Consider the following 28,000-nt stretch of genomic DNA (forward strand, 5'->3'; position numbering starts at 1 on the left):
GCTACAGCCGTTCATTGTAGGCGGCATCCATAAATTACCTCACGCAAGTTGGGGGAGGGGGGAGGTCCTGAAAGCGTTACTGTTGTTACAAAGAGGAGGGGGGTATTAAAAACTTTGTTACGATTCTGACGTCACCATGCTATACCTATGGAGGGGTTCTAAATTTGTTACGTAGCGCTCAGGGGAGGGGATCAGAGTTTGTTAGCACTGGTGACATAGGGGGAGGGGGGTATCAAAATGTCGAATTTTTGCTTTACGTAATTTATGGATGCCGCATGTTCACTGTGCGCAGTGGGTTAACGCCGCTGAGAGCGGATTGAACTTGGCTCTCTGAGCGGTGTGAATGTTAGTGTTGATTTAGCCGTGAGCAGAACTGCTAATAAAAGTGTATTGACTATTGCGTATACTGGATGTCGAGCGTTGCGCTTTTATTCCACAGGAGTAACGTTATACACTACACAGAGTCCTGTCAGTCTGGACTACTGTCCTGGATTCATCCTGAGTCCACGGTAATAAGTGACTCGGCTTGCATTTCAACCTAACCTATGCCTAATTAATTGCGATTTTGTGCCAACAATGTGATAGATTTTTTAATTTAGTTGTAATTGATACATATCTCTAATAGCGGTAGTATATCGTAATCATGGAGGTAACAAAGCGGAAGACGCAGTTGATTTGTTACTTTTATCGTATCCGGATCAAATTAAAGTAGCTGTAACAGGAAACTGAGAAAGTTTTCCAGACTTGATGCACCCTACTTGTACCGTACTCAGTGACGCAGTAGAAGAATTGACACATTTCATGAGGCTGCAGACTATAGTATAAATAAATCTAACACGGACCGTGTAGTTACGCCTTCCGGTAACATATTGGTGATTTTCCTAGATTTCAGGTATATTCCGCGTGTTGATCGTAAATTTTGGTCGCTTCATCTAGAGTAGTCGATTTATAATTGTTGGATATAAAGTACATAGGCATAGCGATGTATTGTACTGCGACTCGCTTGATACTCGCACGATGTGCCGATAATTCGTACACCTTCAGTCTTGTGATTAAAGGCAAAGAGATCGATTTGTGGCTTTGGTGATTTTATGGTGCGGCTCATAAATGTTGCCGAAGTAATTTTATAGCTTTTAGGCCTGTGACATGCATTCTTCAGAAATAAGCTTCATTGTGTGACTGTACATACAGAAATTCCAAAGATTTCGATAAGCAAATAAAAATATTAATCTCATATAAAAAATCACAATATAATTTGTATCCCATAAGGAAGTCATTTTTACGATTGATCCCCTAAATAAATGGTTAAGTTAGCTAGGTAAGTATAGCTTCATGGTTGCAGATTTGTTGGCCTCATTTTAAATACATCAGTACATTACTGCGTGTATATAAAAAAAATCACGAGGCGGTGTATCGAGGTGGAGGCTCGGGCATCGGATATACCGGCGTTTCCGCTCCACTACTGGCTATTGCCGTGGCATATGTAGGCGGTGGCGGAACATTGTCGGGCATCCCAATCACGCTGACCCCGATATCCTCCCCACGGTTCCGGCGCTCATCCCACGCCGTTCTCCTCGATTTCCACACCACCGACAAGGCGACCATGTTGATAAGGAAGGCGACAAGCCCAACGGCGGTACTGGATGACCCGGCTACTTGCCTGTTCTTCTTGGTCTGATTCTGGACCGCTTCGGCCACATCATACAGGCCCATGGAGTCCATCTGTTCGATGAACTCTTCGGTATCATCGCGGGCCAGCGACTGGTGGGTCATTTGCAGTAATAAGATGAGCCCGTGGAGGAAGGCGGCCGTGCCCACTAGAATGGACAGGGTGCTGACCAGGGCAGCGAAACGCAGCAGATAGTCCAGGCGGAAGTCGCGGTTGGGTGTGGCCGGTGGGAGACCGAGGGCTTTCGCCAGAGAAAGACCGGTGGAGATGGACAAGACGGAAGCTAGGATGAGCCAGGCGGTGAGGACGGCTAACGTGATGGTGTATGCTGCGAACACATAAAATTATTCAATAATTATTTCCATGTGTCGACATTTGCATCTCTTTAAAGTAATTAGCAACTGGCCGTCAAATGATATAAAGCGCGTATCGTATGTATGCACATTTATGTGTGTACATGTCTTTATATCACGTTTGTACAATTACTATGAGTAGTACTACATCACAGCATGCGGACATAACAATATCAATAAAGTTTACTTAAGTGTCGTACATAAAATATTATTACCTATCTATATGCGCACAAACACGTGGCGCTTGCATTTTATATAGGCAACTGCAATGCTATAGTAAATTTGTAACTGAAAATGCGTTAGTTGCAGGGAAAATTGCACGGAAGCGATATCGTGCGCACCATATTATTGTTAAAACATTCGTACTTATCAGAAATTTATCATCGTAACAGTTTTGAATAAGTACTCGTATTACAGATATCTGCCTGCGGTTAGTTTAAATTTAGAACATACCTCACAAAATTATTATTACATCATTCGTATATCGTAACAACAGAAAAATAACTACAGTACACGAACGGTTTTGTGATCTGGCTGTTCACACCAAAAATGAGTTAAAATATGAGGGTCACGATTAGTTGCTACAATTCTGGCTTACGTAAAAAAATGCTCAATATGACAATTCCGGCAATGGCACATAGAAAATTGAAAATTCCACCAAATAATCCCAGAACAAAAACCGCTTTCCAAAACGGTTTATCACGAAGTGCACTTCCTTCCCCGGTAACAGGCGCACGTGACCGGTAGAGATTCAGCTCGGTCAATGGTTTACTGTTCGCAGTACGCGTTATGGCTAGTGGCGAAGCGCGCGATGGATCCTGCGCAGCGACGTTTACTGTTCGCAGTACGCGTTATGGCTAGTGGCGAAGCGCGCGATGGATCCTGCGCAGCGACAGCGGAAAAAATCACTTTCAAAGCCACTGAAAACCAATCCCATCAAACGTATGCAAACTGGACCCACAACGTACAGTAACTTGAGATAAAATTTTAAAAAATTGGGAAAACTACGTAAACACCTAGAGAAATTGTGGAGTGTTTAACGTGAATTAAATGCGATACTTCTACTCATGCAGCTTGTTTGTTGTGACTTGACGTGATCAGCGAATGCATTCGTTATGTCCAAATAAATACTGCTCAGGCTTCGCGGTGGATACACGGTACGAATGCGGATTGCGGAATGCTCGGATTTAATAATGTAGTACTACTACAATATTGCCGAATCGCACTTTCTAGTATTTCTGGCATATATCGGCAGAAAAAGTGCTGTTTCACAGAAAAACGCGTTTCGGTGAATTTGACTTGCTGCGGTATAATGTTTCTGCGTCTCGCTACCATAATACTAGTAGAATAAATGTTAACGCCATGACACGAATCGGCCAACAGTCGTGTATTCATTGGACAGTTTCACCTTTGGTGCATTGCATGATACAGCATAAAAATTTGGACACAAGTCACACAACCAACATGTCCATTAAATATTAATTTGACATTAAAGGAAATGTCTGTATGGCACAGCAGTATTCCAGATTTACGAGAATTGTCAAATTAATGTAAACAGTCGTAAAGGAATGATGATCCCGCGCAATCCCCTACTCTACTTGATAAGAACATCCCGCCTATGCCGGATCGGTAGTCTGTGCTGCCTGCGCGGTAGGATTGCATTAAAAACAGCTGGTGGCATCACTAATAATTTTGTCACCCAAACGTTGCCAACAGAATGCGAAAAGATTACTTATGAGCAAAAAGAAACAAAGAAATAGCTGTAACAAACTCTGGCGAGGAGATCACGAGTGTGCTTTATTGTACAAATAAAGGGGAACAATGCTGCGTAATAGCAGAAAGCAAGAACATAGCACGGATGGCTAAAGTAGCAAGTGGTTGCTAAAAGGGTTCTTGGGCGTCTGATGGCGGGAAAGGAATGCTGGCGGCAACCACGTGCGTGCTGCAGGCCAGTCGTATCAGCTGTGTGATGCGCAGACTGGACTCGATCCAACGCGAGCGTATGAACGCTAAGTGGTACTGCGAGAGAGGGATGAGAGAGCAAGTACAGCTCAGTGTGTGCGCTGCGTATATCCGCTTCAGCGGATGAGTCAGTGTAGCAGCAGCACACGTACGTACAGCGAGAGAGGCGATAACGGCATGCAATGGGTGCAAGTACGTTCTGTATGGACCGTACGCACCAGGCGCAGTCGTACGCCTCTGACATGCCTCTGGGCGGGAATCCGAGCTCCTCGGTACCGCACCAGTACCGCACAACTCTCCGGTTGGACCCAATGTGGGGTCGCCGGTACGTGTCCTCTGGCAGCGGGAGTCCGTTGTCTGGTTGACCGTCCCATCTTCACTTCCGAACCCGTGAGAGGAAGCCAGTCACGGCCGAAGAATCCGGAAGTCGCTCGGGCGCTTCGTTGGACCGATGATGCATCTGTTGACTGGCTTCTTGCTTCTGCTGGCATCGGAGAACAATGTAAAAAGAAATGTAATGAAAGTTTATGCAGCGCAAAAGAAAGTATGAAATAAAGTTTAATCACAATTCAAATGAGCAAAGGGGTTACAAAACAGATCTGTCAAAGAGATCGAACTAGAAAAATACAATTTCATTTGTTAAGGAAAAAAAATTGCTAAGAAAATGCACAAATCTGTCCGGGGGTCCTATTCCGACTAGGATGACGTCCACGGGGTCTCCTGTCAACTCTCATCCGGTAAATCTGGGTCCGGGGCATCAGTTCCCGGGTTACCCGTCGTAGCCGGCTACTTTCACCGAGGTCGCATAAGCATGGTTAACAGAGACACTGTTGCAGTTGCAAATGCCGAGGCATCCTCTCTGAATGGGGAATAGGACAGAGGTCGGTTTGACCAAGGTCGGCCTACCGGTAGGTCGACCGGCGGCTGGGGGAGATTCGGCTATGTTCCGAATTCCTAAAGTTCAGGTCGGAACAAGCTGTATGTCAGACATGCGGCCTTTGTGGTGGTCATGTACAGCAATTCCGTTCAAAAGTGGTCGGTTAAGACCGTTCAATCTGCTACCACGAGACTGGTTTGGAGTTATCCGAGTCGGACTGGCTCGAAGGTCCGGTCAGAAATCATGGGTTTCTTCAATGGAAGTGTGCAGTCGAGTTCGATCCGATGTGTTCCGTTGTTATCCGACCTGTAGTCGAGGTCGGTTGTCCTATCCATCGGTGGTCGACCAGGGTTAACCTGCAATAACATGCCCATGTGGGGCTAATTAAGTTCCTTCAGGTCGAATTCGTCCACTGCATTCATTCATCCATGGCCGACTTCCGACTTGTGGTCGGTTATCCAAGGTCGGCTTCCGAAGGTCGGATGAACTGTGTGTTCTTCCGCTTAAGGGCTGAATTCTTCCGTTAGGAGGTCGGTGTCCGACTTCCACATGCCTTTGCCGACTTGTTGTCGAATTTTTCCGACCTACGTTTGGTCGCTTCCGACCTCCGTTTGAGGTCGGTTAGGCATACTTCTTAATGGTCGAACTAGACGACTTATACCGTTATGCCCATGTGGGGCTGGCCGGCACTCGTCAGGTCGACTTCCTTCTGCCATTAACTCTGGGTCGGATCCAAGCTTCTGTTGGGCGGTTAATCCGTGTAACGCGCCTCTGAGTAGCCGAGTCCTGCGAAGTTGGAGTTTCCCTGGCATCTGTTAGCCCAGTGACGGGCGGTTCATCATGCAATTATGCTCGCTTACAACGCTAAGGGTCTTTGTGGCCCCGGTTGACAACAAGACAAGCTCTTTGGTTTAAACTTCATGCACATGCAAGTCCATGAGGTCATCAGATCCGATTCTTCCTTTCTTTGTCGCAACCTGAGACGCCTAGCCGCTTCTGTTGGGGGTAGACGACTCACGTCCACGGGGAAATTTTCTTTGCCGGTTTCGCTGACCAATTGGCCGGTGCTGTTGCGGGCAAGTGGTCTTCGTCACCGGAGGTTCGCTTAGGGGGGTGCAGGCCGCGTGTTCTAACTCGGTCTGCCTAGGATGTTCCATGGAAGGCATGGAGAAGCAGGTCGCGGCGGAGTCGTTGGAGTGGCGGCCAGCTAAACCGTCGCCGTTCCTCTTCAGGGAATTGCAGCACGTTCAAGACGCGCGTAGTCGTGGTCACCGGTGAATCGGCTGTTTTACCCGTTATCCTTTGGGGGAGACTTCGGTTGGACTCCGGGTACAGGTTCCTAGTTGAGTTCCTGTAGATCTGGGTTCAAACGGAGAATCCGGTTGGGCTACCATACTACTACCATATAACCGTCGTTTGTTTCCGTCCGTCTTTCCTGGTCGACTTCTGTTGATCGTTATGGTCGACCTGTGTGGTCGGCTATAATGTCGACTTCTCGTTGGTCGGCTACCATATACTTAGTCGATCTGTGTGGTCGGCTAGGGTAGCGGGTCGTGGTTCAGCGATCTGCCTCCTTGCAAGTCCGTTTTGAATGTGGTAAATTTCCACAACCGACCTTTGTGGTCGGTTTGCACAACCGATCTTTGTGGTCGGCTAGTGCAGCAGTGTCCGCAATGTCTCTATTATGGCGAAGTACGAAGTCAACCTTTGTGGTCGGCCCAAGTACTTACGTAGTCGAATCCGAGTCGCCCTGCGCTGTAGGCAGCTCGGCCGAGGGATATCCGCTGTTTACACTGGTGAAGGTTGCTCGACTACCCGGTTCCAAAGTTGGCCACGGGTGCTTGGCAAGCATGGCGTGAAACGCTCACAGTTACGTGTTTCGCGCCATGCTAGCGTCATCCTCTCAGTCATTGCTCCGGAGTCGGTTGGCCGGAGTAATCCTCGTAGCTGATCGTGGTTGATGGCGCGATCTGTATCATGTAACCTACGTTCGGCTCCATGTAACGCGGATTGGGGCTTCTGTTGGCTCCAATGGTAAAAGAACGTAGTTCACAATGTGCTATGTTAGCCGATGTGGTTACGATCTGTTAATGCCATGCTGGGGAACTGAGGTCGGTTTGCCCAGTTCGGTCCAGGGGATTCCTCGGAGGACGTACCGGTACGGTGAAAGAATCCGGCTTGTCAGGTCTAACCACTCGTGTCCGGGTCAAACCGAAGAATCCGACTAACTTTTATAGTCGGTACTACTGGCAAAGTTATCGTTGACGTCCGCTATACATGGTTAGTCGGTTTCTATGAAAAGAACTAAAGAAAGGTGTCCATTCCGAAGTCGTTTCTCGACGGTGCTGCTTCTCAGCTGGACTGTTTCTCAGTCAGGTCGGTTATCGACCGTGCCGTTTGTAGGCGCGAAGTGCCCCCTGCTATTCCAAGTGAGGGATCGAGTTCCAATGTGGGAACTCGATCTTAACTCAGTGGGACTTCGACTGGCTTGTCGCCGCCGCAGTAATCTTCCTCATTTTCGTCGTCTGGGCGAGGTCGGTGGTGTGGCCGTAAGGTCGGTTCCTTAGGCTTGCAAGTCGCCGGGCCACTCCGTTGGGACGTATCGTCAGTCTCATCCGTTTCCTGACCTGGGCGTTCCGCCTTAGCCTTCTTTTCCTTGGCTGCCTGCCTTCGGAGCCTCAGCGCAAACGGTTGTGCGCCGGGTGCTATGGCGTCCGACATCCAAGTCTCGTAAGGCGACGAGTTAAATCCGCTGGGCAAAGTCTTCTTTTCACGGTATTAGCTAATAAATCTGGTTGCGTCGTCACTAGGATCTACGTGATCCTCACGAAAGGCATATTTTGTCGCATACCGTTCGTGGGTGTACAGCAAGTCGCGCATCCAGACGGCAAGCATAACACTTCTCATCGGTTTGCCAAGTTGGCCCACGAGGGTTTCCAAAGCCGCTGGTATCATCTCGTTTTAATACAGTCCGTACAAGGTGCAATGGCAAAAGTAATTGCCAAGCCTCGCTGCGAAGATGAATCGCAGGAATGCCGTGACTCCGTCCTGGGCGAGGTCGATCTCTCCTTCCGGGAAATGCTGGTTAAGTCCAGCGCTGCCCGAGCCGCGGTGATAACAAAGGCTGGATGCGCGTCCGTTATGACGAACTGGGCGATGCTTTCCAACTCGTCATGGGCATATTCCCGAGCTCCTAGTTGGCTCGCACGCGTTCCGTCAGGGCTGTACAGCGGTACATTCAGCAAGACTGGGTCGGTCATCGACGGTAACGCATTCGATCTGGTGTATGGGTGTTCAACATTCTGCGCTGTTTGCGCATTTATGTTGAAGTCCCGTTACCACTGGTGTTGTTCCAGCAGAGTCTGATATCCTGATCGGACGAGGAATTGACGAAGGTTTTCTACCATCCGCCAAACTTGTGGGCAATTTCGCTCCTCGTAATTCATGACGTTCATTATGTGATTCGTTCGTTCGTTCGGATGTGGGATAATGACCTCGATTCCCTGTTGTCGGGCATGGTCGTAACGAGGATCTTCTTGAGCTGGCACTTCCACTTGTGGTAGTTGTGCCATTTGGTCGGCCACATCGACGTCCATTTGTTCGGGTTATGCTGCCGGTTCAGCTTGAACTTCAGCCACCAGTTCCGCCTAGTGGGCTTCCGGCTGCTGCTCGGGTGGGACAAAGTTACGTTTCGACTTATTTGTTAAGTCGACCGTAAGTCCGATTCCCGTTTCTCCAGATCCAGTGCGTTTTCCTGGTCGAGGTCTGGTCGGTTCTTTTCCGACTTCGCGAATGACAGCTCGTTGTTCTTCTTCTGTTTCGAAGATCGACATGACCAATCCTATGTCGGAGGTCGTGTCCCGCGTGATTCTTAGCGGGTAGGCGGTGCTGCTGTTGGGTCGCCAACGAGGCTACTGGTTGAGTCCGATTTCCATGTTGAGGAATCTGGTTGGAAGCAGTTGGACGAGCCTGTGTGACTACTGGCGTTGCCCTATGTGGGACTGCCATCAACTGTTCTTCGGTCGCCGGAGTAAGGATAACCATCTGTTGAGTTCCGTCCGGCATATTCATCATCATCTACACTGATGTGTCCCTCAATGGTCGGTTTGGGTTACCGACGAAGACGTCACGTATGTCGTAGGTCAGCTGTTCGCTATCCGAGCGACCCTGTGTGGGTGCCGGTAACCGAATCTTTATGTCCGGTTCGTAGGTGGTCGGTGGCGGATGAACCCGCATTGTGGCGATCCGTTCATCAACCTCCTTGATCTTCTTCTGATCTTCCAGTTGACGCTTTATGTCTTGCGTCTGTCGGTACATCCACAGCCTATCTGTTAAGACTGGTGGTACAGTTCCGTCCCATCGCGGGTTGCGACTTCGTTGTCGCTGGATGGTGGCTAGATTGTCTTGTTCATGAGCCTCCAGCTGATCCACGAGAGTTTCTCTACGGGCTATGTACCGATACGCGCTCAAGTTTCCGGCGACAACATTAATGTACAGTGCCGCTGCCTGAGCTCGTGTCTGCGGTCCAGCGCCAACGGTCCGTTCATTGGTGAAAGAAACGGTGCAATCTGCGCAGGGCAATCTGTTGTTGTCCCGTGTGGCATTATCCCTGCACTGTTGGCAGTCCACCGTATAGGCTTCCGTACGAGTCTGTCAAAACAAAAGTAAGCAAACCGTTTCTCGGTTGCATCCTATAAGTTTACACCCTATAATTACTACGGTCGGGCCAGGTCGGTTCTCGAACTGGTCCAAGACGCCTTTGTGGCCATCTAGTGAGGTAGGTCGACTTCTGTTGGTCGATGACGCCTATGTGGTGTCGATGGAGTGCAGTAGTTGCGCCAGTTCCAACTTTGTCAGTTCTATACGATTGTTCTGGTCCAACGTTTCCGGGCAGAGGGATACAAAAGGATCGTACTTGTTGAGGTACACAAATGTAATGTTATCCACCAGATGTATTTCTGCATCCATTGTGCTACAGTAGCCAACATACTCTAATATTGTATCAGCCATTTTTCACGGTTTTGCGAAAAGTAAACTGAAATTTTGTACGCGCTTTCAGTGAGCACGTGCACAGCAATATGGCCTGTGGCAGCTGGCGATGATGACGTCAGTGGCGATAAGCCTACAGTAATTGTACTTTCCACCTGCTCCGCATCGGTACCCACATCATACACTAGCGTCTTGGTAGAGTATACTGCACAGACCAGTCATACACTGCCACTACGCGCAAGCAAATTTACATTGTACGAGTACTGTACTTGGTACTCATATAGACCGAGCGCGCCAACAGTATGCTATGTGGTTGAAATCGGACAGCGTCTGTCAGCGCCTGGCGATGTGTCTTTTTTCAGAAAGCGCCAAGAAAAAACAATACTTGTACTTAATACTGCACCGGACCGCTCCACACAACACTGACCCCCTCACAGTACCGGCCCCCGCACAGCGCGGGGCTCCGCATAATACCGCACCACACCGGCTCCCGCACAGCACCGACCTCCCGCACAGCACTGTACCGCAAAGGTACGGTAAACAGGACCTAACCACCATGTACAAATACTGTGTGTGTTTATACTGCCACTACTCGTTGTACTTACATACTGCATTGGACCGCTACGGACCGCAATGACTCCTGCAGACAGCATCAGCACTGCCCATACTGCATTGGACCGCTACGGACCGCAATGACTCCTGCACAGCACCGCCCTGCTCCGAACGCCGGCCCCCGCACAGCGCCGACCCCCTCACAGCACCGGCGCACACACAGCACGGGAACGTACAGGTTCTGTACTCTCATTACTCGCAAACAAATAGTACGAGTCCTGTACTTTGCACTCATATGGTCAGGACCCGGCAACAGCCTGCTTTCTGATTAAAATTAGATAGTATTCGGCTGCGAGCATGCACTCTATCTGTTCAATCATCGAACTTTGGGGCAGAAGCAACTTATTTTTCTGATTAAAACTACAGACAAGTTTACTTGTACCTAACGAAATTCAATACTAGGTGTGACAAACCAACCAGCCAGTTGATTAGACAAATCAGCCATGTACTGTATGTATTTTACTGTACTACGTGCAAACAAATATACGAGTACGAGTACAAATATAGAAATATTGTACGAGTAGTGTACTTTGTACTCATATGGACAAAGCGCACCAAAACAGTACGCTGTGACATTGCTGTCTGAATAAAATCAGTCAGCATCGTTCACCACCTGTGAGCGTGCAGCCTGTCTGTACAGTCATCAAATGTTGGAGTAAAATTAACTTATGGGGTGATTAACATTAGAGATAAGTTTACTTGTGCCTATGAGCATTGAATACCAGAAGTACATACTGGTCGGCACAAACAATATAAACGTACATGCGTGACGTAGTTGCCCATCCACCGGGAACAGTCGCGAGCCAGCGTCTTGAAGCATACGTTGTTCGCATATTGATTAACGGTTATTATAGTATGTGTTATAAAATATTGACGTACAAAAACCAAGCTCCAACCTTTTTGTTGTTGAAAAAAATTGAACTTTCGTCTATAGGTTTCATTAAACCTTTGATTAGGACATCAGCTCCAACCACAAAATAGAGGAATTTAATATTTTCTTACGAAATATGTGGAATTCCACGCATCTATTCCTTCCCGAAATAGCACGTACAGCGCAACTACACAGGCTGCTGCTCAGGTACCGAAGTGGTTCAGATCGGTGAAGTGATGTGGTTACCTACAATGAATAGTACTTATTACAACTATACTGCATCAGGGAACTGATATATACATAGATCTCTACAAGTACCGTGTATAATGTACCGCACCACACCGGACCCAACACAACACCGCACCATACCGGCTTCGGCACGACGATGCACTGCGCGGTACCGTATAGGTATTGAATGTATTGTACTGTCACTACATGCAAACAAAATATAAATTGTACGAGTACTGTACTTTGCACTCATATTAAAGCAAGACACTCAAGTCTCTCAAAGTGGATTGCTTATCCAGCGGCCCACGAGGCCAAAACGACTGTTCTGTGTAGGTGGTATTACACGAGATGAGGAAAGAACATAAACAAACACACACTGTCACTGGCACACAACTTTACTTCTCAATCAAACACACGTTAGCAAATTAATTGCCGTCGCGTAAGACCGGCCAAAACTCAATTAAAATTCCTCTCCATAAATTCGGCAGTTTACCGCAGCATCTCAACACCTGTAATCAGTGTGATCAGCCACACTGATCACATGTTACGCTGAACGCTTCAATATTGACAGAACGCAGCAACCGCCTGCTTTCTGATTGAAAGCAGTTAGCATCCGGCTGCGAGCATGCATCTTGTCTGTTCAGACTTTGGGTCAGAAGCAACTTGTTTTTATGATTAAAACTACAGATAAGTTTACTTGTAAAAATAGCAATGAAATACTAGATGTATTTGCTGCAAACAATGCAAGATTTACACTGGTCGGAGCAAACTTGGTAGTCGTACCGTGCTGACATCCACCGGGGGCAGCCGCGCGTAAGTGTCTTAAGCATATGTGTTTCGCATATTTAAAAACACATATTACAAATTAATACGATTATAATGACATACAGACACATGCTTCAACTAAAAAAGCAATATTTAACCTTTTTCAATGTGAAATGTGGAATTCCACACGTCGACACCATGAAACGGCTAAAAAAACAATACTTTTACATTCACCGCACTGGCCCATATCGGACCCAGCACCACGGCGCACCGCAGCCCCTGACGCCGCACAGAACCGGAACCGAGTAGCCATGTACTGTATATACTGTACTTCCACTACTCGCAAAGAAAGATAATATATTGTACGAGTACTGTACTGTTTACTCAGATGGCCACAGACGCAGACAGGAAGCTGGTTCATTTTAGCGTTTGATTGAGACTACAGATAAGTTATGCTTATACCTATGAAAATCTGTAATAGATGTACATAGAAAAAACAACACCGTGTATGTACTGTACGGCACAAGCATTTCGGTTGTACATTTACCGTGACGCATGTATCCACTGGGATGGAAACTGCCTTTAAGCATAAGGTGTTTGCATATTTACGAACAGATATTAGTAATATTTTAATGGGCAATAGCCGCCAAGATAATGACTGCATGCGCTTGGACACTACCAGAAAGTTAATATTTAATCAATCAAAAACAACCAAAATCGAAAGCAGTAGAACGCACTTTTTCAATTAAGTCTCGAATTTGACGGCCCATGAAATGCAACAGGTCACTCATAGCGGGGGCCAAATACCCCCAGTCTCAATCACTAAAAGATAAAAAAGTATCCGTTATCCAAAAACTGATATGTTCGGCGCTTGGAATTTTTGCAAGCTGAGCAACATGTCCAGGTTCCTTACAGCTGCCGGTGACATGCGGCTGTACACCAACTAGTTGCATCCCACACCAGCAGTTTATTGGTAATTAATATAATCAATTTAACTACAGATACTGTGCTTCAACCACAAAGGAGCGGCAATAAATATTATATTTTGTGTACTTCGGTCAGGTGAGGCAGGTTGCTGGCTATAGTGAGCCATGAGCTGTCGTCCTGCTCTGGCCAAGAGAATTTCCATCTCCGTTTCGAGTTGTTCGATCCGGTGTTCTGCCGGTCGACCTCGTTGTCGGCCTGCTTGAGTTCGACAATGTATCTGTCGACCTCATTTCGGTACACTTCAGCCTCTTCGTTGGCTTGATTCAACTGCTGGTGGAATGTCTCTGCTGCCAGTTCCGATTCAACCAAGGCTGTTTGCGTGTTAGCCAGGTCCTTTTCCCCGGTGGCGAGCCGTCTTTTCAGTTCAAAGACTGATTCCACGGACGTTGCAAGTGTACTTCTGAGTCGTTCGACCTCTTCGAAGTCGTACCGACATGGGTTGTCGGACCTCTTGAGGTGACTTTCCAGATGTTCTATCCGGCGCTGTTGAGCGGCTATACCAGTGTTGGCTTCAGCGAGTTCCTTCTCCCATCGCTTTCGTTCAAGCTTATGGGTGTCCTCCGATCGTGACATCTGACTTTCCGTGGAGTTAACGATTTGGTCGGCCCGTACAGGACTCGTACTATTTGTTTGCGAGTAATGAGAGTACAGTACCTGTACGTTCCCGTGCTGTGTGTGCGCCGGTGCTGTGAGGGGGTCGGCGCTCGGAGCAGGGCGGTGCTGTGCAGGAGTCATTGCGGTCCGTAGCGGTCCAATGCAGTATGTAAGTACAACGAGTAGTGGCAGTATAAACACACACAGTATTTGTACATGGTGGTTAGGTCCTGTTTACCGTACCTTTGCGGTACAGTGCTGTGCGGGAGGTCGGTGCTGTGCGGGAGCCGGTGTGGTGCGGTATATGCGGAGCCCCGCGCTGTGCGGGGCCGGTACTGTGAGGGGTCAGTGTTGTGTGGAGCGGTCCGGTGCAGTATTAAGTACAAGTATTGTTTTTCTTGGCGCTTTCTGAAAAGACACATCGCCAGGCGCTGACAGACGCTGTCCGATTTCAACCACATAGCATACCGTTGGCGCGCTCGGTCTATATGAGTACCAAGCACAGTACTCGTACAATGTAATTTGCTTGCGCGTAGTGGCAGTGTATGACTGGTCTGTGCAGTATACTCTACCAAGACGCTAGTGTATGATGTGGGTACCGATGCGGAGCAGGTGGAAAGTACAATTACTGTAGGCTTATCGCCACTGACGTCATCATCGCCAGCCGCCACAGGCCATATTGCTGTGCACGTGCTCACTGAAAGCGCGTACAAAATTTCAGTTTACTTTTCGCAAAACCGTGAAAAATGGCTGATACAATATTAGAGTATGTTGGCTACTGTAGCACAATGGATGCAGAAATACATCTGGTGGATAACATTACATTTGTGTACCTCAACAAGTACGATCCTTTTGTATCCCTCTGCCCGGAAACGTTGGACCAGAACAATCGTATAGAACTGACAAAGTTGGAACTGGCGCAACTACTGCACTTATGATGCCTCAAGTCGCTCACGCGTGGAGCAGAAAATCCAACTTCTTGGAAAACGCAACACAGATTTCACATTTCTACTGGGCCTGGGCGGAGACTGCGAGCGGCCATTGGCAATTACACAGGCGGAAAACATCATCAAGATATCGTTTCACGCACTGCTGTTGTTGCTGAGAGAATTCATGTATACTGATTTTACATACTTTGACTTACCTATTGACTCGCATGACGCTACTGTGTGGAGCACGGTTTTCAACACTTTGTTGAATTCCGAATAGAGTAAAAAGAGGGTGGGGAAAAATAAACAAAAGAAAGGGGGTAAAGTAAGTCCTGTCCGGTTCCGGTTTGGTTCGGTTCCGGTTCGGTTCAGGCCGGTTCGGTTCGGTTCCGGTTTGGCGGTTCAGTCCGGCTCCGGCCAATCAGAGAAGGGCGCGTGTCTGACCAATCAGAGAAGGGGGCGTGCCTGACCAATCAGAGAAGGGGGCGTGTCTGATCAATCAGAGTGTCTGCTAGTTCAGCTGGATGACTACTTTGGCTGCTTCATCTGACGGTTGTTCGTTCGAGTCGCTGTAGACTTCGGTAACTTCCGTTCCCGCCGGAGGCTTATCCTTGTTGATGTAAGACATCCGGAGGTTGAATTCACGCAGCTGTTGTTCCGGTTAGAAATTGGGCACGGTATACCGTAAGGGTACGTCGCGTTCTGCGTTGGTCGTCTGGAGGGTGTGTTCCTCGACCAAGGATGCGATTCGTCCAGCTATCCTGTTGTTGATGATCTCGTCAATATTCCCCGTCTTGTCCATGTACATCACCTTATATACACAGGCAATTTGGACCAATGTCGATCCGCGGGGATTCCTGATATATCCGATGCACCTTGCAATTCTAGTCAGTGTGTCATCCGCGTTTCTTGCGGCAGCACTTTTGAGTGCTTTGATGAGGTCCGGGGGGAGCAGCTCGGCCATCCGTCCCCATTGTCGGTGAACGGCTACTGCTAATCCGAAATCCAAAGTCCAGGCGACGATATGCATCATGAATTGATGCGTCAACCATGTTCCGGTTTCGCCTCCGGCTTGGATGTTGGTCGACAAATCTCGGACCAGGGCCTAGTAAATGTCCGCGCCGTTTTTCTAGGCGTTTTCGATGCTTCGTACGACTTCCACGTGTACTCGAACAGTGCGAATTATTGGATCGACCGGATCGTCCTCCGGTTCGTCTGGGAGGAGATCACGTACGTCGTCCGGGCCCGGCCACTGTGATTCGTCGGTGTCGGCTCCGTGTTGGAAGATTTCCTTCAGGTCGCCTTTGAATCCCTCGTACGGATCGTCTTCTCCATTGTCGGAGATTGAATCCTTCGCTTCGATGTCCGAAATCTGATCGGATTCCGCATCGGACTGTTGCTTCGATGTTGAGCGCTGGGGGTCTTTAGTCGACATCGGCGGCTTGGACGACTTCTGGGTTCGTCCGACTGGAGTTTTAGTCGTCTGTGTGCCGGCTTGTTCCATGACTTCTTGGATTCTACGCTCCAACGCTTCCTTATCGTGCGGTTCTTGAGTTTTCTCCTTCTGCTCGGTCCTTTGTGGGCCGGCATCAGAGGTATCCAATTCGTCGGATGACTTATGCCGCTTGGCTGGGTTAGACTTCGGCGTATTCACCGTAGAATCCGACTTCGGTTTGGTCGACTCCTTGGCTTCCGACTTTACGGGTTTCTTCTGTGTTTCCGTCGGTTGCGGTTTGGGGGGTGATTTTGCCGCTTCTTTCTTAGCCTTCCGTTTATCCTTATGGGATTTGGCTGAGTTTGCCGAGTTGATGACTCGTGAGTCGAGGTCTTCCTCAATCTGCACGGAAGGTTGCCTAGTCGGAGGGGGAACTTTCATCTTGACGACGGGTTGTTGTACCTTCTTCTTAGTCGACTTGGGCTACAGGGCGGTGACTTTGCGTCGGGTCGGCGTAGCCTCTTGTAGGGCTTTATGTCGACTCTTTTCCGCTCGGTAATGTTCTCCCATTCGTTTCATCACTTCAGCCATCTTCTCTGTTAGTCGGTCGTGATCCCGACGGGCTTCTGTAGTGTTTCGGACTATATTGGCACGTCGGATTCTCAACGAGTGCCAGAGTTCCTTATCCTCCGGGTATGCCATGTCAATGCAAACATCCTGTTCCATTCTCGTTAAATTCTTAACGTGTTGTAAGGCGAGGTCGTCATGGAATTCACGCGACGAGTCCTGCGGTGGTTTTTCCTTTACCGTACTCCGCTTGGTCGGTATGTTAACCGACTCGTTTGTCCGTGTTTCGTCTATTGTTAGACGTGGACCGGAGTGTACCGAGACCGGTTCGTCCCTTTGTGGTGACGTTTCGACCGTGGTTTCGACTCGCGCTTCCGAAGGAGACGTGTCCATTTCCTTTCGGGTTTTCTTCAGTTTCGTCGGAGTGTTCCGAGGTGAGAACCTAGGTGGTTTCTCCATCGTTGGTTGACTCGGCAGCTTAGTCGGCTGGGATGCTGATCGGTTCGGCGAAATCTGCTTTACCGGCGATCTTCCGCGTTTTGGCGTGGATCCCTTCGGCGGTACCGCTGCCTCTTGTTGAATAGAGTCATCGGATCCAGTGTCGTCTTCTTCCTCTTTGCTACTATCCGACATAGTTATCGGAATCTTCTCGGTTACCTTTTCTCCAGGCCGAGGTTGGATCTCCAGTGTATAGGGAGCCGGGTTGATGCTTGGGTTCCGAAGGCGCTGGATTGCTAGTATCATGTTCGAATCCAGCGGGAGTTGTCGTAGCTCCTGCTTTCCGCACCTCAAGGCCATCAGCCGTCTCAAGGCTTTATCACTATCCTGGATTGTAGCGTGGGTCTTTTGAGCCATTTAGGTTTGTTGCTCTTTCGTCATGGTTCGATCTCGGATACCTCCTTGAAGTTGTGCTTCGTAAAGTATCCGTTGAAGGTCCATTGTTCTGGCTTGGCTGACCAACTTCTTATGGACGCCGGGAGTAAATAAGGCTTTCGCTCCGGTCACTTTCCGTGACGGGCTCGGTTTTTCTTCCGCCGGAGGTAGGGAAGAAGGAGTCGCCTTTAGCAGTTCCAAGAGTTGTTCCTTGGTTCTGACCGGTGATGGCGACTTCGGCGGGAAGAGACGCCTGCGTGGTCCGCGCTCTTCTATGCGTTCACTCTGAGGTTCTCTTTGTGAGAGCCCGGGTAAAGTTGTTGGTCGCTCGAGAGGTTTAGCTCGGATAGCTTCTGTTGCTCCGACTGCCTCTGATGTGTCCATCGGTTCGTCTTCGCCTTCGAGTGCTGGTACGGGTAAGTCGTCCATCGGCTCGTCTTGGTGACACACCGGTGGGACTACCTGTGTTGGTTTAACAGGTTGTACCTTAGGTTTCTTGGCGGAGGTCGGCTTTTTCAGCTTGCGTTGTTGCTCCGCTTCCTTTCGTTTATAGAAGTCGTCGACGAAGGACTGAATCATAGTCGTTAAGGTTTGCAGCCTTTGCCGACCACCCTGTTGGTGGTCGTAACATGAATCGGGCTTCCTTGGCGTTATTCTCCAAGTGTCCGAGGTTGATGTCGACCTGGCAGTACTGCGGACTCTTTTGGTCGGTGTCGTCCATCATCACTCGAAGTTCGGAAATGACGGCGTCTGCTCGCAGTAACTGAGATTGGACGTCCTTTACCCATTCGAGGTCGGGTTTTACAGGGGGAGCTGGAGGTGGAAGTCGGACCGAGTCGAAGGTCGGTTTTCGAGCCGACCGGGTCTTTGTGATCCGAGACGGCCGACCTTCAGCCATGGCGTTTGTTACCGAGCTGGTCGATTCCTTCTCTACGTCCGCTTGCTTTTCCTCCTCATACTCGTTTACCCTTGTCTCCAACCATGAAGTGGTTCGAATCAGGTGTTGCCGAGTCCTGGTCGTTTGTGGGGCGTCCGGATGACAGAGTCGTCGTATAAACCGGCATTGTTTCCCCACGCCAGGATGTCTCGATCCAAGTCGTGTGCTTCTTGGCTTGTCGTGTGCTTCTTCGTCGTCGTTATCTTCACAGAAGTTTCGGCGGGCTCTCATCTCTGTGATGAGTTTCGCTACTCGGGCCAACAGTTTGACTATGTGTGGCGCGACCGTGCTGGGCAATTCATCCGTGTCCGGTATGGCCTCCATGATCGAGCCTCTTGGCCGGAGACATGGCGCGGTCGACCATTTCCACTTGTTTTGGTTGAGCCAAGCCTGATGTTGAGGTTGGCTTGGGTTAAGTCCGAGCTGCTGTCGAAGCCGGCTGACTCGAGGTAGTCGGTTGTTGCGAGCCGGATGCGCGTTGTTCCGCTTCTTTCCGGTATTCCTGGAGTTCTTTCCGCCGTATTATCTCAATGTCGACTTGCAAGTCCTGGATATGCATCCGAGAGATCCTTAGTTGATCTTCGATTGCCTTCCGAATGTTACGGATGGTCGGATCTGTTTCGTCCATTTTATCGACTTGAAGTTGCAGGTCGGCGGCAATCTTTTGTGTACGGGCCAACTTCTGGTCGAGGGCTTCTCGCTGTTCCACCAATGTGGGTCCGGTGGGTTTTTCTGCGGCAATGGGCTGTGGTTGAGTGGAGGTCAGCTGAACCCTTTGTGGGTTCGCCTCCAAAATTTTCCACAAGTCCTCGACTCGCCTAGAGCAGATGTTGTACTGCTGATCCGAGGCGTCGCGCATTTGCTTTTCCACGGCGTTGTTAGGGTCGAATTCCCGAAGCTGTTTTCCGAGCTTCTCCGTGACGTCGACCGCTTCACGGTACTGATCTTCGACTTTTCCAATGTCGACTTCTTGTTGGTCGACCGCATTGTCTGCGAATGAGAGCTCGACGTCGAGTCCCGGTGATGGAACTGGGGATGGTACTGCTTGTCTTGGCGCTCCCGCTTTGTTCGGGTTTGCCAAGTACTGTTTAACATTATCGATCACCGTCTGCAGTGTTTTGTTAAGTCGGTCCCGGTTCGGACCTGGTGGTGCAGTTTCCATGAGCCTAGTATATCGGCCCAGTCCAGCGCGAGTCGTAGCGCAGGGTCAATTCGGGCGAAATCGGTTGCCTCCCGGTCCGTTACGGTTCCGCCGAGTCGGTGATTGAAAATTTCGGCCAAGTCTTGTCCGGCCTTGCAAATAATATCCAAGTTACCAGGTAAATTGGTGTTGCTCGACGAGGTGGCGACGGCGTCGTGATCCGAGTGTATTCGGGTTCCGCATTGAGGATCTCTATGATCCTTTTAATTGCCGACCTGAGTTGTCGTTCGTCGACGCCGGTCGGTTCTTCTTTGCGGATGAGGTCGTCTGCCTTCTTTAGGTAGGCTGTCAGATCATTCATCTTTTGCCGTGCTACCTTAATAGTTTCGCCATCCGGTGGTGTATTGCGTACGAAGGAGCGCTGGAGGTCCTCCAGTAAATCCCATCCATCGCTGATTGTGGCTGACATTCGGTGTCGATGTTCTCTCCGCATCGCCGAATGCATCTCCGCCGCCGATGAGGTCGACGGTAATGTTACCGGTGAAGTCCTTTCAGATTCCGGTGGGGGATGACTTCGGTTGGGTTCCGCCGATAAGAGACTTCGGTGTTGTTTGTTAAGTTTCATCAGTAGTTCGACTCCCGACTGTATTAGCCGTTGATGAGCCTCCGATTGTGGCGGTCCATGTTGGATGAGACTCTCGACCAGCTCTATGTGAGTTGTAAAGTCGTCTATTTTCTGCAGAGCGAACCCTTCAAGGCCTTGTACCGAGCGTTCGCGTATCTTCTTCAAAATTTCCTTCGCCTCCTGTAGGGCGGTTCTCGCGTCGGCGATTGTCTACTCGCCCTCCATGGCTGGTGTAGTTAAGGCCTGTGTGGTCTTCGCCGGTCGTGGAGACGCTGATAGCTGTATCATTTGTTTCTGGACGTTAATCACCGTGTCGAGTTCCGTATGACGATTGTACAATTGTTTGTACTGGTCCAGCAAGGCTTGGAACTCCTGAGGATGGTTGGCTCCACTTGTTGGGAGAGTCTGCATCCGTTCCCTGATTGCGTTAGACTGGTTGATTACTTCGTCCCGCTTCCGTTTCAAGGGTTCGAGTGTCCGGAGTCGTTCCGGGTCGAGCATCTGGGAATTCGGTAAATGCGCCCCGGTATCGACCTGTGTGGTCGGTAGCGGAGGCGTTGATATCGGTGAAATCGTGACGGTTCCTGGTAATAACGTCTTCAGTTAAACGTTACCCGTTTGTGAGCTCGGAAATTTCTCCGCCAAGATAGCCGTCTTCACTTGGTCCATAGACCCTTGAAGTCGGTATTTGTCCACCTCTGTGGTGGGCATACCGAACCGAGTAAGATCTTCCACTAGCCCTATGTTGGCTATGAGATCATTGACTTTTTTAACTGGATCCACACTAGTGTGAGGTCTTGGATTCCGCCGGCGATGCGTTCGTAGATGTCCTGGAGGGTTTGTTTGCCGTCGAGAATGGTTTTCCAGACTTCTGTCGCCTGTCCAACCGGTCCAATCTGCAGTGCCATGGCATGGTACCTGAGCTGAGAGACCTGTTGTTCGGCTCCTCCTGTTTGGCTCTGGGTTATCTGCTGAATCCGTCGGTAATGCATATTTAATCGGATGGTCTGATCGTCTGTAGTTATACCGTCATCCTGTTCTACTAGTCGGCGGGCTATCCGTATACTTCGGGAGAGGTCGTTCACTACTCCCGCCCTGTTGGCAAGAGCAACAAAATCTCCACCTTGCGTCATCCGCACTCTATCGAGGACTCTGTTTCCGACGTCAATGGCGGATCGTACGTCTGCCAGTGTGGGCATTTGTACTACGTTTGACCGGCGTTCAGCTGCGTCCAAGTTGAGGGCGAGCCGAGGGTGCTGATTAACTCGATTCTGAGCATTTCGCATCCTTGTTCGGATTACGGTCAGCAATTCCTGGTTCGTCGGCATACCGGTGAGCAGGTATGACTGAAGTCTTTGCATGTAGTCGCGGACTGCTTTCCTGTCACTTTCGAGGTTCATTGCCTCGGTAGTTCCTGCCGGTGTGTCTTTTAGAATCGTGTTGATCCGACCTATGACTATACCAGTCATTCGTAGAAGTTCGCGCAGCTCCTGCAATGTTGGGAGCGGTTCTACCGGTGGTCTTTGTGGGACTTGCTGTGTCGGATTCAGCTGTAAAGTCGGAACTTGGATCGGCGGGTTGGTATTGAGCGTCATTAACGGTGAAGGTTAAGCTCCGGTCGGGACGACTGCCGATTGAGTCGTTGTTGGCTGTAGCGCTCGGATTTCGTTATCCTTCTCCGTCAGCTTCTTAGTCCAATACGTTATTTGTTCGGAGTTGCACTGGACTGCTGCAGGGTAGCTCCGGTTAGTCGGATCGAGTGTGGCCAAGCGTTTCTTCACTTCATTTATCTCATGAAGCGCTTCATCTCGCTTTTTCGCTAAGTTATCCAACCGGGCCAGTCGAACTTATTTGTCAATCACCGCCTGTTTGGTCGGTGCTGACGTTCCTGGCGGGCGCAGGAGTTGTTCCTGTGCTCGTATCCGTTTTTCCAAGTCAGCTGCCGGGTCGATATGACGTCGCTCTTGTCGGCTTATCCTACCCAACTCGGCAGTATAGTTCTCTAATGATTGGGGAAGTGCTGTGTGACTCATTCTGGGTTTCACTGCCTGTTTCATAGCTTCCTCCTTCTGGATCCGCAGTTTTCCGATCTCCAGTGACGGTGCTCGGCTTAACGTCTGTTGGCCTGCCGAGGTCGACGGAGTTGGCTGAGTTGTCGGCGTTACGACCTGTGTGGTCGAAGCCGGGAAGCCAGTGTCCTCTCCCAGTCTCTGGGCTACCTGTTGAGCCACTGCTTGCTGGCAGATTCGTAGGCTTTCCTGTTCTTTGGCGTAAAGCAGGGTGTTAGCCTCGTTCAGACGTGTTTCGTGGAAGGAGATCTGGCAAACAACGCCAGTCGGTATTGGGCATGATTCGGATCCATTTGTGAAGTCGTCGCCAACGCCTGACTCAGCGTCTGTCTCTATGTGAGAGCGAGCCGTTTTCGCTTGCTGGCGCAATTCCGCTTGCTGGCGCAATTCCGATCTCCCATTGGTGTTTATTTGTAAAACGACCGGGGGAGGTGGAGGCATCGACGTTACGACCTGTGTGGTCGTCGTCGAAACAGGCACTTGTTGGCTTTGTCCTCCGACCTGACTCCTTTTCTGGTTTAGCCGGTCCATCAAGTAAGTCGTCGCATTCGGGTTCATCCAGAGATTCTGTTGTCCTGGGTGTCCGAGATGAGTCGGTGAGATTGGCGGAGTAATCGGACCCGACACAAGTACTGGCCTTGGTGGCGAGATTGTGCCGTTCGGGCCGACTATACTCATCGTTCCCATCGTCACAGTTGGGGATGGCATTCCGGGCGTCGGCGGATTCGGTACAAATTGAATCGGCGGTCCGTTATATACCAAACTACTCGGCGCCAATGTGGGCGTCATGTAGATCGGACCAGCTATGTTAGCCATCCCTGGCGCCAGTGTGGGTGCCGGGAAAATTCGAAACAGGCGCGTTCGCCATCTCTGGCACCATTGTGGGTGCCGGGTAAGCTGCTCCAGTCATCATTGTTGATGCCGAGCTGATCGGTCCGATTATGGTAGTCGGCACCGACCACTGATACGGTGGCATTTGACCATGTGGGTCGGCTGCCGTTAAGGGAGTCGTCCGACTCGTTTCTGTTCCGAGGTTCCACAGACAGCCTGTAGTATCGACTGCTGTGTTCGGTGGCAAAATCTGCGGCGGTATCGTTCCACGTTGGGTCCCGACCGTAAGACCTGCTAACACATTATCTGTTACGTTAGCACTAAGATTGTCTACCTGCGATAATGGCGTCTGCGTGGCCGACCGCAAATTATCCGATCGCGATGTCGAGCGATGAGTCGGGTAGGGGTGCGATCGGTTCGATCCGCTACCGCCACGTCCGCTGTTTGATCCGCTGGAAGGTGGGTCGTGTCGGTGACGACCTGACATTGTTGCTTGCTGTCAAGGAAAGGAAATACGGCGCGTTAGAATTCTACCCACTCCCGTACATTCAACTGAAGATGTTCCGGTCAACTGAAGAGATTCCATTTCGACACCAAAGATCCATCTATACCTAGCTATTGTTAAGCTACCTAAAACTTATTCTAAGTTTTACACCTATGGCCCTATGACTGAGTCTGTTCTGGTATGACTGCTTTTTTAGGTGTCTTGGATTTTGCGGTTTTGACCGGTTTCTCGGAGTCTGCCCGTCCTTCGGAAATTCGTTCGAGGATTTCTTTATGGGCTTCATCTTTGGCGACTTCAGTTTCCTCCAGCATTTGTTGTGCCGTCAGCTTCGGTTTCTTAGCTGTCCCGTACCTTCGTTTGGGCTTGGTCTGCTGCTACGACTTCTGTAGTCGGCGCCGATGTGTTCGGTAAGTCGGCCTTCCGTTTTGTGTATTTCCGCTTGGGCTTAGTCGGTTGGACGGCCGAGTCGGCTACAACGACCTTTGTGGTCGGTGCCGACGAGTCGGTTTTCTTAACCGTCTTCTTCTTCTGAGCTGGCTTTGTCACCGGCTTCGGTTCATCGTTTGATTGGTCGGCTGGCTGGACCGGCGTTTCCGACTTGTCTACTGGCTCCTTCGGTTTCTCCGTGGTCGGTTGGGCTTTGTTCTCAACTTCTTCCGAGGTCGGTGCTGGTTCAGCTGCTATCACATCTTGTTTCTAAAGTTCCTTCAGTGCAGGTGTCTCGAAGTCGGTCGGAGGTTTCTTCCGAGGTAGACCTCGTTTCTGTTTCACTTTCGATTCGGTTTTATCCGCATTGTTCGTCGGATCCGAAGATTTTTCGACGAATTCTTCCGATTTCTTCGGCTTCCGAGTAGCTTTCCCTTCTGGAAGGTCGGTTACCGGGCCGGTTGACCGAGTTGCTGGTCGACTTGTCTCGACTCGGCAATGTTTCACTCGGTCGACGGCTACCGTATCTTAACGTCCGTCTTCGCCTCGAAGGAACAAGTTGTTTGGGCCAACATAGTTGATGACCGTCAAAACTCCGTCGTAGCGTTCCTTCCGAGTTGGGTCCTTGGTCGGAAATTCCACCGTTACCTTATCCCACGGTTTGAAGGTTGGAGTCGACTTCTTCTTGTTGTAGTGCTCGGCGTTTCGTTCGAATGCTTCATCAATGTTGATGCGGGCAATCTCATGCGAGCGCTAAAGTCGTTCCTTTATCTGTCGGATGTAGTGTTCCTTGTCGGTGAAAGTTTCCGGTGTATTCGTTCCGGCCACTACGTCCTGTGGCATGGTCATTTCCCGACCATACAACATGTAGAACGGTGAGAACGTAGTCGCGGCGTGGACGGCTCGGTTCATTCCGCAGACGACGTAATCCAAGGCTCTGTGCCATCGGTGTCCATCTTTTACATCGCAGAACTTCCTTATTCCGTCCCATATCGTTTGCATTTGCCGTTCGACTTGTCCTTGTCCTTCTGGATGGTGGGCAGTTCCAAGCGTGTGTTGGATACCGAATATCCGTGCGACCTTAGCGAACGTTTTCGCCGTAAAGTGTGTCCCTCTGTCCGAGTGGAAAAATGTCGGCATTCCATACTTCAGTAGGACATTTTTAACGAAGAACCGTTCGAATTCTCTCACGGTGTTCGTCTTTGTTGCCCGGGCGACGGTGAACTTCGTCAGCTGGTCGGTTACCACTGCGATGTTCTGGTATCCCTTCGTCTCCGTTCGAGGAAAAGGACCTTTGTTAGTCCGCGTATATGCGATACCAAGCTTCACCGACTTCCGTCTTTTGGAGTTTACCCGGTGGTGGACATCGTTGCTTGTTCGTCATGATGCACTGTCGGCATTTCTCGATGTAGGAGATGGCGTCGTTATTCATGCGAGTCCAGTAGTAGCGTAACTTCAGTGCTCGATCGTTTTCTCCCTTCCGAAGTGGTTTCCGGTTTTTCCGTCATGGAGCGATCGGATGATTTGATTGCGCATAAAGAGTAGTACGACGAAGCAACGTTCCAACTTTGTGTTGATCATCTTCAGTCTGTACAGAACTCTTTGCGCCATCTGAAAGTGTTCCAGATGTTTCGACTTATGGTCGAGTTTTTCTGGATTCTCCAGTTCGTCAATAATTTTGCCTAGCTGCGGGTCTCGCAACTGCGCTTTCCAAAGTTCCATGTTCGGTTCGGGCGGCGGTGGGAGCGTTTCTTCAACTCCCAACTCGTCGTCTTCCGCCGTGTTAACGGTCCGAATGGTCGGTTCCGGTGTCTCCGATACTGGTATGTTTATGACTCAAACCTCTGTGGTACTCAAGTCATGCCAATCGGATATCACGTTACATCCGGGGAGAACCGGTGGAAGGGGGATTTTCGGTGGATTTTCCTTGTCCTTCTTCTTCTTCTTCGCGGGGTTCGCCTTCAGACGTCTAAGAGCCCGTATTGTAAAGACCTTAATTTCGTCCTTAGTCCTCGAAGTTGGGAACTTGGTCCAATTCTTCGTGTGGATCTTTGTCTTCACTGCGTTGCAGTGGCCACCTCGACAGGGCATCTGCATTGTCGCAGAATACACCTGGCTGATACTCGATGGTCATGTCCCGTCCTTGTAAAGCCATTGCCCATCGCGTTAGTCGAGGGTTGATGCCAGGTCGGTTCGATTAGCACTGGAGCAGATTCTGCAGTGCTCGGTGATCCATCCTTACGGTGAATGGTCCGTGATCGATGAAGTGCTTGAATTTCTGCACACCCCATACCACGGCCATTCGGTAACTCCATAGTTGAGTTCCGGTCCTCGTAGGACTCTGCTGGCGTAGGCGATTGGGTGGTCGTCTTGTGAGATCACCGCGCTAAGTCCGGCTCCGCTTGCGTCGCATTCAATGACGATCTTCTTGGTCGGGTCGAACTTCGCCAGTACAGGTGCTTCTGTTAGCGCCCTCTTAATGTCGTTGAACTCGGCCGTATGGGCTTCCGTTCAATTGAGCTTAATGTTTTTATCCTTTCGTAGAAGCTCGTACATTTTGGAAGTTTTCTGAGCGTATCCTCGGACGAACTTACGATAATAGTTGGCCAGTCCGAGGAACGACCTGAGTTGTCGTTCAGTTCTCGGGCAGCTTTGTCTGCGATACAGGCCACTTTCTCGTCATCGGTCTGGACTCCGTCTTTGCTGAGGACGTGTCCAAGGAATAGCAGTCTGTCCATTCCGATCTTGCATTTCGAGGGTTTGACCGTAAATTGAGCATCTCGGAGGCACTCGAAAGTCGCTCGGAAAGCCTCCAGGAAGTCTTCAAAAGTTTTACCGAAGAAGATGATGTCGTCAATGTAGGCGAACACACCTTTCTTCCGAGCTGATGCTGTTATCTTCTCCATATGCATCTGGAAGGTTGCTGGTCCGTTGCAGACTCCTAACAGCATACGGTTAAATCGCCACATGCCTTCGGGTGTTACGAAGGTCGTGTAGTCTTTGGATTGTTCGTCCATGGGAATTTGCCAGAAACCAGACTGACAGTCTACCTTGCAGAAATACTCCATTCCGGCGCATCGGTCCAATAGCTCGTCCGGCGTTCAGTAGTGGGTAGTCGTTCTTTTTCGTAACGGAGTTCAACTTTATATAGTTGATACAGAAGCGTGTTCCTACCGTGCCGTCTCCGTTCCGTTTCGCGGCTAAGACAACGGGAAAGCTCCATGCAGCCGATGAAGGTTCGATGACTCCTTGGTCGAGCATCTCCTGCACGTGTTTTTGGATGAATTCCCTCCCCTTCCAGCTTGTCCTGGTGGGGTTCATCTTAATCGGCTGTGCCCCTTGGACGTCGATGGTATGTGTTACCCCTTTGACGTCTCCGTAAGGTTTCTTGGAGGTCGGAAATACGGTCCGGTAATCCCGTGCAACTGCCTTCAGTTCGGCTAGTTGCTCATCAGTTAAGTTTTTTCCGAAGTTCATGGAGTCGATGATTATCCGTCGCTCCTCTTGGGATTCCGCGTCTTCCGTTTCTACTTCAGCCTTGTTGACTCGTGCTTCTTCGACCTTCTGGTCGTCCGTCATCATTGTGAATGCTTCCACTCTACCCATCGGTGCAGCTTTGCGTAAGGTGACCTCTCGTTGAGTGTGATTTGCCACCATGACGGTAAATCGTTTTCCGTCATGCTTGGTTACGCCGTCCATGAATTCGACTCCGTCTCGTTTGGGGTCGGATTCTCCTAGGTACATCAGTTTCTGTC

At 49.8% G+C, this 28,000-nt stretch overlaps 3 protein-coding genes across 3 annotated transcripts; all 3 read right to left on the reverse strand.

The window, feature by feature from the left end:
* Positions 1-1,117: 1,117 nt before the first annotated feature.
* On the reverse strand, positions 1,118-12,916 carry LOC129594072 (uncharacterized). Its single transcript, XM_055490666.1, has 4 exons — positions 12,874-12,916; positions 12,345-12,382; positions 11,465-11,579; positions 1,118-1,997 (listed from the first exon to the last, which is right to left on the reverse strand). The coding sequence occupies exons 1-4, from the start codon at positions 12,914-12,916 to the stop codon at positions 1,399-1,401; spliced, it is 795 nt and encodes a 264-aa protein (XP_055346641.1). The 3' UTR covers positions 1,118-1,398.
* Positions 12,917-12,996: 80 nt separating this feature from the next.
* On the reverse strand, positions 12,997-14,181 carry LOC129580938 (uncharacterized). Its single transcript, XM_055471712.1, has 2 exons — positions 13,968-14,181; positions 12,997-13,886 (listed from the first exon to the last, which is right to left on the reverse strand). Exons 1-2 carry the CDS (start codon positions 14,046-14,048, stop codon positions 13,365-13,367), a joined length of 603 nt encoding a protein of 200 aa, XP_055327687.1. The 5' UTR covers positions 14,049-14,181; the 3' UTR covers positions 12,997-13,364.
* A 1,784-nt stretch (positions 14,182-15,965) lies between these two features.
* On the reverse strand, positions 15,966-16,712 carry LOC129594157 (neurofilament heavy polypeptide-like). Its single transcript, XM_055490785.1, has one exon. The coding sequence runs from the start codon at positions 16,710-16,712 to the stop codon at positions 15,966-15,968; it is 747 nt and encodes a 248-aa protein (XP_055346760.1).
* Positions 16,713-28,000: the final 11,288 nt, after the last annotated feature.

Source organism: Paramacrobiotus metropolitanus, unplaced genomic scaffold (genome assembly GCF_019649055.1).
Source record: "Paramacrobiotus metropolitanus isolate TYO unplaced genomic scaffold, Prichtersi_v1.0 Parri_scaffold0000001, whole genome shotgun sequence".
Taxonomy (NCBI): Eukaryota; Metazoa; Tardigrada; class Eutardigrada; order Parachela; family Macrobiotidae; genus Paramacrobiotus; species Paramacrobiotus metropolitanus.